General features: G+C 38.6%; 1 protein-coding gene across 4 annotated transcripts in view; it reads right to left on the bottom strand.

Annotated features, from left to right (window-relative positions):
* Nucleotides 1-2,340: 2,340 nt before the first annotated feature.
* The window catches only part of STARD3_1 (StAR- lipid transfer protein 3), a 65,816-nt gene continuing 56,502 nt past the window's right edge, over nt 2,341-11,654 (bottom strand). For 3 of the 4 annotated variants that reach the window (XM_051218960.1, XM_051218963.1, XM_051218961.1), the window contains 3 exons: nt 11,428-11,535; nt 4,056-4,149; nt 2,467-3,068 (listed from right to left, as the gene is read on the bottom strand). In XM_051218960.1, coding sequence (XP_051069024.1) covers nt 2,763-3,068; nt 4,056-4,149; nt 11,428-11,535 — 508 coding nt within the window. In that variant the 3' untranslated portion in view covers nt 2,467-2,762. Of the gene's footprint in view, nt 3,069-4,055; nt 4,150-11,427; nt 11,536-11,654 lie in introns of all 4 variants that reach the window. The other variant, XM_051218962.1, reaches the window with a different exon arrangement.

Raw genomic sequence — 11,654 nt, 5'->3', positions numbered from 1 at the left:
GTTATATATATATATTATATAATGATGATGACAAAATGAAACTGAGTTAATTTTTTTAAGGTGTAACATAGGATAAATTGTTTTTTTGTTTTTAGTTATAAATCTTAGATGTTTGGAAATAAAATATGTCTAGAAGGAAAAGAATAGATGAAAAGACTATCTAATGTGTTGAGGGACCTGATCGTAATAAGGAAATTTGATTTCACACGAGGTTTGAAAAGCGGAAATATTGGTAAGTCCCGGTGTTTTCTACATAAGGCCTTGCTCTCCGTAGTCATAAGATACTTGGGTTGAGACGAACTGTTTCTGCAAACCAAGAGACTTGACAAACACATACTCTGCCGTGGACTGCCATCCCCCTCCTAGACCAGCTGCGTCCGATGCACGCCTTACAAATTACCACGGTCATCATAGCCGTGTATCAGTAATTACTTCTATTTCTCCTATTATCTTCTCCGTTCCCCTCTCATTCTTTCGATTCCATCTTCTTACACACTATAATTTTCACATTGCAACCAACCAACATTTAGCTTGGTAATTTGATAGCTGCTGCTATGCAGAAACCCTGCGGTTTTGAGACAAACGCACTGAAATCACAAAATGTAAAAGTCTACAAATGAGTACCACACCGACTAGAATTAGTTCAGTGGAATTCCAAGACTACCACCCATCGAACATTACCAGATTATTGTAACTGTACTGAAACGGTAAGAAGCGACTGCAAAGAAATCGATTTGTGTCCCCAGAGTTCATGTAGACCCACTTTGCAGCGTTGATAGACATCAGCCACTCCTTGGACCAGCTAATCACAATATTTAAGTCTGCCTGAAGTGCTCATGCATCTGCGACTCCCTTTTATATGCAGCCGGTTTGACTTCGGTGCACACATTTTGATACCACTTATTGCATTCCATCATCGACAGGGAGGTGGCATGCAGGTCTGCCACAACGATGTTTTAACCTGTACATCTCAGTACGAATCAGAAACGAGCCAGTTAGCGTCAGATCTCGGGTCATTAAAACTCATCAAATCTAAAATTGTTTTGATTTGAACGCTTCTGCAAAACCCTATGGATTGTCGAGGTGATGCACCAACCGTATTACAACAATTTGGTCTTTAAGTGCTCAGTAGCCTTCAACCGTGGAGGATGCCACTGAGCGGTTGCCTCTCTACCGTCTGTTCTTCTGCTTTATTGGCCACGGCTAGTATTAGAATATTATAATGGTGTTATGACATTGTTTTAAACCATTCTACACTTCGTTGGAGTTTGGGCCCGGATTATTAATTGAGAAATGCTATCGGATTTAATCTTTCTCACTACGCTGTTGGTGCTATCACATGTAGAGGAACATCGGTTAATCAATTGAACCTATTTTTGATTGTTATCTCAGAAGCTTACAAGTAACATTCATTTCATAACAACTATTATCATTTTGTTATTTAATATACCACTTTTATTGTGTTATTTGTTACCTTTTTGCTTTTCTCATAAACAAACACTTAGGTTTGTAGTGTTAATTCATTTTGGTATATCACTAGTAACTGTGCGTATTGTTATGTCTTGAATGAGCTCTTTTGCTGGGATCCGTCACAAACTGCAGCAATATCCACACGTTTCCTGTAATTAATAACGTTACAATCTGGTTTCTATTTATCTAATTCGTTCATAAATTGAATTTTAGAAAATACATAATACAAATGTTAAGAAAACAAATAAATAATTCGGTTAGAAGTTAGATCGTCCAGTTAAAACAGGTAATTTATTTACTTTAAATAATTATTGCAAACATTAAATAATTAATTAACTTATAGTTTAATGCGGTATAATGTATTTGTAAACCGAACACTTAAATTAATAAATATTACATCAATATTCTCGATATCGTTTTCATAGGTGATTGAAAAACATGTCTACATCTACGGTCTTACTTTCCTCGTTGTCTTGGTAGAGCAGTTTTGTCCCGTTGCACTAAATAGCAAGTAATAGTTAATTCTGGTGAGATTAAAATTTATGGACGATGCGGATGTCCACCTACTTACTAGGGTTAACAGTTAGTGTAAAGAATTAGAATTAGGGTTTTCATCACAAATCAACATCAGCTATAGCGTCAAAATGCTACTTCGTTACGTAGATGAGTGAATTTCGCGCCAAGATGCAAGACATGTTATCTTAAATCTGATTGGTTCATTTATAAATTATAGTCTCGTCGTTATTTTTCAGTCTTAACAAAACAGTGGTACCAGTAGCGGTAGTCCACATTTTTATTCAAAATACAACAGCGAATATTATGATTACTCTTAACTAGTGACTTAAATGACCGTGGATATTATTTTTAAAATTGAAACAGTAAAATATTTTATTTAAACAAATCACTGTGTATGAAAAAGATTTGAAGTAGAGGAAATGAAATGTATTCATTTCGTCTTAAAACATTCATTGATCTTACTTAATAAAAATCTGAAAGTTATCACTGCTTTGCTTTTTTATTTACAAAAAAATATTAATAATAGTCATAATATAAACTATACATTACCGGATATAGAGATAAAATCAATCTGAGAAGACAAACAAATAAATTAAGTTAGTAGTCTATTGTAGATCTTCATAAAATATTGTTTACGAAACAGTAATGGCAGAAATGAATGATTTACAAATGATTGGAAGTATTAAGCAATCATTTATGTCACTTAATTATCTAGCAACTGACAATACAAATGAGCAGAAGTTATACATAGTAGAAAAAATGATTCAATAGATTCACTAAATTAACCTTTGAGTTTCTGAGTGTAAATTATCAGCAGCAGTACCACTGTCTTCAGACGAATGACTAACATTTTCTTGTACTGAATCCAACGCCTTTATTATGGCCTTTGAACGAGCATGATGTTTTTTGGCTGAACGTTTACCGTGTTTTTTCTTTCTATGCGCACGGCGCGGTTGAATATTAACAAAAAAGTCATCAACAGGAGTATTTTCTATTAATTTAGATCTTTCGATTAAACCAGCCATCATTGAAGGTAGAAGAGAATTCAATGATCTATCTAGAAGTCTTTGAGGAATTCCCAGCTAAAATGTTTGAGTAAAATAGTACTGATAAAAAAACTTTACATTAATGTGTAACAATCAACGTTATCATTCATAATTAACAGCAAAATATAAGAAGTGGACAAATATATCAGGTACCCAAATGAAAACAAAATGTGACCGAATTTATTTGACAGCTGCTACTTAGAAGCTGAATATCTTCAAATATATATTTATCTAGAACTTAAACACTAACATTTTAGTATACTTAGAATCAATGTCTATAAAGCAGGCCGCTGTTATTATGATGCTAAAATAGCTTCTACTAAGGTAAGAGACTAATATTCAAAACGACTTCTAGTAAATTTTAAATCTGGAAATTCTTGTTCAAATATCAAAAGCTCAGTAAACAATAGATAGAAGCTACTACTAATAAATCTTCATTTATTTATTTATTTTAACACATAGATATTATTATTATTAATGGCTTTATTCAATATTATCTTTTTGGTACAATATAGAATTGGTACAAGGAGGCACCAAATACATATGCGCCACACAAATCTCATTTGATATGTGTGAGGGCTGTGATACTCCCTGCGTGCTCAAACCGAAACAAGTGGTTTTCTTAGGGGGTCACACCCCGAGCCTTCGACCTGAAGGTCTAATCCACAAGGCAGTGGAGCATCGTAAGGAGATGCAATCCCATGGTAGCCGGTGACCAACGATTGGTTCATACGCCATTTGTGCCTTCAGGATACTGGAGTCCATGTGCGCCCATTGGTTTGGAATCCAGCTAAAGCCCCGGACATTCGCTTTTCGTCCTCTCATTTTCGTAAACAACACTCCCGCCACGAGAAGGCAGTGAGTAGGACTTCCCTGACAGAGGCTATATACGCGTGGCCATGTGAGAGCGTTTCGAGAGGAAGAGCGGACTCTCCTCACTCTCGGCCGTACCAGGGCATTTGAGGGCAAGAATATTTCTCTTAAATTCATACTGTTTAATATCTTACGAAAATAATAACATACCTTTAAATCATTGCATAAGAACCATACTAAATTGCATTGATTTGGACAATCAGGAATTGGTCGGAATATACATGCACTAATTACTTGTTCAGCACTAAAGAAAATATTGTTTTTTTAAAAAAATTATAGACTTAAAGTGTTCATTACGAGTTTAACATGTTTTTCTTGTAAAAAAAATGTATTTAGAACTATTTGTTTTCAGAAGAAAAAAAACGTTGATACGAATAAAGTAAATTAAGACAGTGAATTAACGTAAATAACCGTAATTTATGGACGAATATATAGCCATTGAAATATCTTAGTAAAAACACAGTATGATCAATGTAATATGTAACGAAATTTGATACGGGGTATTTAATACCTTGATGTTATCATCATGCAAACTTAGAAGTTGTGGTAAATCTTGCTATTCATACTAATTGTTTAAATTAATATACAGTTGACTGTAGACAGATTAAATTTAAACATTCAAATATGGAATTGAACAATGTAGAATTCTGATTTACATTATATACTGTGGATCGATAAAAATCATCCAATTACAGAAAAACCTAAAACTTCCACCTAGAATAATAAACAATGTATGATCTATTTGTTTATTTACAAATACTTCGAAATTTCAAACTACAAAAGACAGAATATTACCGAAACAAATCATTCCAACAATAAGTTTTCTAAACACTTATATACAATGTAAAATACAACAGAGATCTAGGAAAAAATCAACAGTGAAAGAATCTGTATCAAATGAAAATCATCGAGTCTATTATATATTTATAGTGTTAACTTTAATATGAAAATTACCGAAATATTTATGTCTGTAGGTTTAGTGAGTACGAAGATCAAGGAAAATGGGGAGAGAGAAAAGCTTATTCACGCTTTAAAACATGCGGAAAATCAGTGATCACTAAACTTAATCAGGATTAAAATATTGCGTTTTCATGTACATCCTTGGGCAAAATACTTAAACATGGACACTATTTATTCACCAATGCAAATTCCACGGATTATTATCATTATTAGATAACAATAACAATGACTACAAAAACACAAAGATATACAGACGATGGGTGGTGTTTTTAGTTCAAAATTTCTTTTCCAATAGGTTTATTTTTAGAACCATACACATTATATATAGGTAAATTACAAGTCTTTAAACAAACTTTATATTATTATTTAATTATTTATTTGAACACATAAATATGGGTACAAGGGGGCACCAGATTCAAATGCGCCACACAATAATAATAAGGGGAATGGGAAGAGATAAAGAATGTAAGGTGCGTATAAGAGAGAAGAAAAAAAAGAACAATAACGACCACAGATTAGTGTATAGTACTGAAATAATAATAATGGGGAAAACAGAAAGAATTCTTTCAGTTAAAGAAGTCACGGTCACTTTTTATGAAGAAAGAAAAGGTTACAGCAGGATCGCCATTGACTTCTATTCTGAGCCATATCTGATAACGTCTCTAGTCACTCTGTTGCACCATCTCTAGGATCCCAATCAGGGAGTTGTAAAGGACCAACACAAGCCAGGCCTGTACAGCTTTCTTTCATACCACGACACCATGTCATACATTGACCACGTCCATGCTTTTTCCAACCAGCCCCAGAGTCGGCGGATAATTCGCGACGTGTAATTCTCTGGGACGACATTCGTAGAACATGTCCAAGCCACCGAAGTGCTTCAAGATGGTGACACCAAGTTGATTATCGTCTCTGCGCCCGAACACACGATACCGAATCTCTGCATTACTAACATGGTGTTGCCACTGAATGTCAGCAATCGTTCGGAGACAACGATGATCGAACACAGAGTCGTCTAACGTCCTCAACTCGGAGAGACCAGGTTTCACAAGCATAGAGCAAAACTGCTCTCGTCGACGCGTTGTAGATCCGACCTTCCACTCTCAGATTAACATCACAAAGGCATCAAAGATGGTCCAGATTGGCATAAGCCACTCTGGCTTTCACTATACGTAAATCGATCTCATCACTCACGCCACCACCAGCACTTATGCAGCTACCTAGATACACGAACTTCTCGACTACTATCTGCTAACTACCCATGGTGAGTGCAGGATCAGGGTCCTGCCAGTCTTGTAAAGGTACTTTGCACTTTGAACGTGCAAAGCATATACCATACGTACGGACGATAATTCCCAACTGATTAAGTGCGGATTGCATGCCTTGGGCATTATCGCACAGTAAGACAATATCATCTGCATACTTAAGGTCGAGAAGTCTTTCTCCAGGCAACAGATCCACACCACCATCACTTACATTCATCAGAGCTGTTTCCAGAATGTCATCGATGGCAAAGTTGAAGAGGAATGGTGAGATTGGGCAACCCTGCCTAACCCCACTGCTCGAATGGAACAATGGAGAAAGGTGGTTGTATGCCCTCACTCTGCCTGAGGTGTTTGTGTATAGGGCTTTTAGGATGTTAATAAACTTCTCAGGCACACCCTTCTTCAATAGACAATCCCAGAGAACAGTCCTATCCAACGAATCGAAGGCAGCCCTGATGTCAAGAAACACTACGATTGTTGGCCTTTGATAAGTATGGCGGTGTTCTAACATTTGGCGGAGGGTGAAGATATGATCAATACATCCTCGACCAGAACGAAACCCAGCCTGCTCCTCGCGAGTCAATCTTTCTCGGGTTTTGAACAACCTACGAAGTATGACGGAAGCCAATAGCTTGGACGCAGTCGGAAGTAGACTTATCCCCCGATAGTTGTTACAGGAACGACGTGAACTCTTTTTAAATATAGGGACAACTATCGACTCATTCCATGACGTTGGGACACTCTCTATTTCCCAAACCTTTGTAAACAACGTCGTCAATTCCTTAGTCAAAAAGTCACCACCATCTTTAAAAAGAGCCGGAGGTAATCATCTGGGCCAGGTGATTTGTAACGCTTCAAGAGTTGGAGTTCCTTGCGGACTTCCTCCTCGTTTGGTGGATCAGTCGTCACCGGCCATGGAGGGCAGGACAGTCTGACCGATGTTGCCGGAGCAGCAGGCCAGTTGAACTGCCCTTCGAAAAATTCTGCCCATCGTCCAAGACGTCGATGGATGTTAGTGATTGGCATCCCATCATCCTCGCAGATTGTTTCACTCACACCAGACTTCTTGCTGCCAGTGGCTCGGATGAGCTGGAAGAGCTTCCGATAGTTACCAGATGCAGCTGCTGCTTCCAGCTCATTAGCACGCTTCGACCACCAGGCTTCTCGGTCCTTACGCAAGCTTTGCCCAATTTCAGTACGTAACATCCTTCGTTTATGGTCAAACTCACGGTCACCCGGAGTAGACCGACGGGCTTCAATGAGTTGTAAGGAACCTGGAGAAACCCAGTGCTTAAAAGCGGGACGTTTCGCAAACCCACAACTGACTGTTCCCGCCATTTTCATGGCGTCATGCAATTGCAACCAATGCTCATCTATACTTTTCGGTGGAGTGGTAGCTAGCCTAGAGGCTAGCTCGGTTCGATACTTACTTGCAACAGAAGTTGCAACCAGCTTGCTAATATCAATCCATTGATGGCGGTCACTTCGTTGTCCACTGAAAAGTAAGGTGAGATTGGCGCAGACCAAGGCATGGTCAGAGTCCAGATAGGTACTCCAAAGGGAGCGGCAGTCTTGTACACAACCTCGCCAGCGGTAGCTGATCGCGATGTGATCAATCTGAGTCCAGGCTTGAGATGCAGAGGGAGGACGCCAGGTGGCACATCGGCGATGACTGTGCCGAAAGTTAGTGCTAGCCAGAAACAGGTTGTGGTCTGTGCACAGTTGCAGTAGACGGTCCCTGTTATCTAACCTGCGACCAACTAGTCCCCATCGGCCACCTAAACGACTCTCTTCTGTGCCTAGACGCCCGACCTGAGCATTCAAGTCTCCGGCTAGTACTACAATATCTGTCGAACGCACTTTCTGGAGCAGAACAGATAACTGGTGGTAAAACTCATCCTTGATTGCATCCGGGCTGCAATCTGTCGGGGCATAGGCGGAGATGACGAAAAGACATCGTTTCTCACGCCGATTTCTTCTCACTTTGATGGAACTTTCTAATCTAACAGCACATAACTGACTGTTAATGGGGATCCAATCGATTAGTGCTGCCTCAGCTCTAGCGCTTAGTGCGACACCAACGCCAGCAAGACCAGACGAAGATGCCACAGGGTCCCAGGATAAGCGCACGTAAAACAAGCTTTTCGAAGCGACAGATGGAGATCGAATTTGTAGTACTTCACCAGAGTCTTGAATACGGGTCTCGGATAGACAACAAACATCAATATTAAGACTTTCCAAAGACATAGCCAGCCCTATCTGTTGTCCGACCTATATAAGTGTGCGAACGTTGAAGGCAGCCAGTTTGAATGATGCACGTGGTTTCAGAAAAACTGCTTCAGTTCTCGTATTCGGTGGTAACATACAATTTTCAACCGGACAGTGACTCGAGAACGTTTAGATACAGTCGAATTTCCACCAACGACGAGCCGCTGTATGAGTATAAAAGAGGGTGAATAATGTGGAAAATAATAATAATAATAATGACAATAATAGTAATAATAATAATAGTATTAATAATGACAATAATTGTAATGATAATAATTTGAATCAATTGATTGTTTTTCGAAGTGAGAAAAGTAATTTCCATAGACATAAAGAGTTCATCATTTGCGTGTGGGCTGTGATACTGCCCGGGTGCCCAAACCGAAGCAGGTGGTTATCTTAGGGGGCCACACCCCGAGCCTTTGACCTAAAGGTCTAATCCACAAGGCAGTGGAGCATCGTAAGGAGATGCAATCCCATGGTAGCCGGTGACCAACGATTGGTTCATACGCCATTTGTTCCCGCAGGATACTGGAGCCCATGTGCACCATTGGTTTGTGATCCGGTTAAAGCGCCGGAATTTCGCTTTCCGTCCTCTCAATTTCGTGAACAATACCCTCACCGCGAGAAGGCGGTGATTAGGACTTCTTTGGCAGAGGCTGTATACGCGCGGCCGTGTGAGAGTATTTCGAGAGGGAGGGCGGACTCTCCCCACTCTCGGCCGTACCAGGGCATTCGGGGGCTCACCTCATCAGATTTGTGTGAGGGCTGTGATACTGCCCGGGTGCCCAAACCGAAGCAGGTGGTTTTCTTAGGGGGCCACAACCCGAGTCTTTGACCTAAAGGTCTGATCCACAAGGCAGTGGAGCACCGTAAGGAGATGCAGTCCCATGGTAGCCGGTGACCAACAATTGGTTCATACGCCATTTGTTCCCGCAGGATACTGGATTCCATGTGCACCACTGGTTTGGAATCAGGGTTTCCCAACTTCCCTAGGTGGATCCTCCATGTCCAACAACCCGGTTAAAGCGCCGGAATTTCGCTTTCCGTCCTCTCAATTTCGTGAACAATACCCTCACCGCGAGAAGGCAGTGAGTAGGACTTCTTTGGCAGAGGTTACATACGCGTGGCCATGTGAGAGCGCATTTCGACAGGAAGAGCGGCCTCTCTCCACTCTCGGTCGTACCAGGGCATTTAGGGTAGCTGACGAAAGAGAGGGGAAGATGTACAAAATACATAATCATTAAGATAAAGAGAGTAGATGAAGGGATTTTGAGATGGTAGAGATTTGTAGCTCTTGATAAATCTTCTGACTGAACGTTTGAATCGGTTTCCTAAGCTCTTCTGATAACTTCAAGCTAAATCTACATGACAACTTGAACATGAGAGAAAAGGCGTGAAATATGGAAAGGATGCTTTACTCCAAGGTTAATTTATGTACAGAAAATCGAGGGTATTTACAGCATTTTCAATGGTCTTGGGCTTCTGTAAAGTTCTGGAACCTTTCTAAATATAGTAGCAGGATGGGTAATCATCCATGCAGAAATATGACTCTTCACTTACCAGATGTTTCTGATAAACTTCTATTGAATGCTGATTAAATAAAATGTTTTCCAGAATTTTTAGGGCCTCCATAGGTTTTTTCCGAGGAATTTTCTAGGTCTCCCTAGCAGCTCTGATGGATTATTTTGGTGGAGTTTCGTACACTAAGCTGAGTGGTTTAATAGTGGAACTTTCATTGTTCTTCTGACCAGCATTATTAGTACAACTTCCAGGTAGAAGGTCATTTAACGTATATCCCCCTCCTTTCAGCTAGATAAGTCGGACAAAGGACTTATGTAAGGGGTTAACTTGGTCTGTTGATTTTTTTTCATGACGCACATATTGTACAACAACAGTTCATGATTTCGAGAAAGCATGCTTTGTTTCGGTTTGTCCATCATAAACCTTTTTCCTCAGCTAGTTAAGAAAGCAAGCTAAGGAAGGTGCATACGTACCACGTTTGTCAACTGTTTAACATAATGAAAAAATTAACAACTTCATCAATACAATAAGATGTGACCGAAATCTATAATGGTGACTCCATGGTTAAGATGGGTGCTAAGAAATGTTCCCAATACACATGTAATAGAATATTCATAATCTAAGTATGTTTAGCTATTGTTAAAGTAACAATATATTATGCTAATTTCACTCTTTGGTTAGAAGATGAATTTAGCTATATGATAAAGGACTCATTGATATAACGGATGAATAAAAATATTTTCTCGTTTCCACAATACAATAATTCGGCCGGTGACTGACATTAGGCTGAATACTCAATCGATTGGGTATAAAAAGAACGGATAGCGTCATACCCGATACACGATTTACAACCAGACATAGTGAACTAGAATATAAGCTAAACAATAATTTATAAGCAGTTAACATTCAGCGTAGAAATTAATTACAGGAAAGATATCACATTAAATAGGTAGTTGTCAGTGTTTGTCTAAACACGCTTACTGGTCAATCACACTTTAATTTCACTGGACACATATCTTATGAAATCAATCACACAATGCATGATAACTTGTACACCAAGTAGTAGTGCGATTTTCTTGTTAGACTGGAAACAACAATATCATTAACGTATGTTTGAATGCTTATGCTCAATGAAAACCCTTTCATGATAGTCAGTCAACCGTTCAGTCGAACGCAACGTTGAACCTGGTACGTATATACTATCGCTTCAAGTTGCTATACCGCCTATTACCACAGTGAGATGAAATTTTCAGAGCAAATCCCAAAGTAGTGGTAGTTAGTAAACGTATAGGCGTTAATAGAAAAGATTAGGTATCGAAGACACTATTTAAGAAGATATAAATCAGTGAAATAATAAAAAAGTTTTTCAGGAATTTATAAACTTAGGAACTAAGAAAAAACTGAATGCATCTGAATCATTTCAAACGATTTGCAAACATTTCATGCATAAGAGTGAGAGAAAAAACATATGGATAGTTTATATTTAATTAACAAAAATATACACTTACCGTACATAATTTGGAATCGGTGGACATTTAGGATGTTCAACAGAAGTACAACATATAAAGTAACAATTATTGTTATGTATTCCCCATGATCTCAACAGAACAAAATCTCTTCATATACATATATGTATGTTAAAAAACAACAACAATAGAATGTAAATTTAATACAAACAATAACTACACTTACTATATTCAAATTTAAAATATCTAAAGTGAATTTGAATAAATTT

This window comes from Schistosoma haematobium, chromosome 3, assembly GCF_000699445.3.
Source record: "Schistosoma haematobium chromosome 3, whole genome shotgun sequence".
In the NCBI taxonomy this organism is placed as follows: domain Eukaryota; kingdom Metazoa; phylum Platyhelminthes; class Trematoda; order Strigeidida; family Schistosomatidae; genus Schistosoma; species Schistosoma haematobium.
This window is presented reverse-complemented; position numbering and strand designations above follow the sequence as displayed.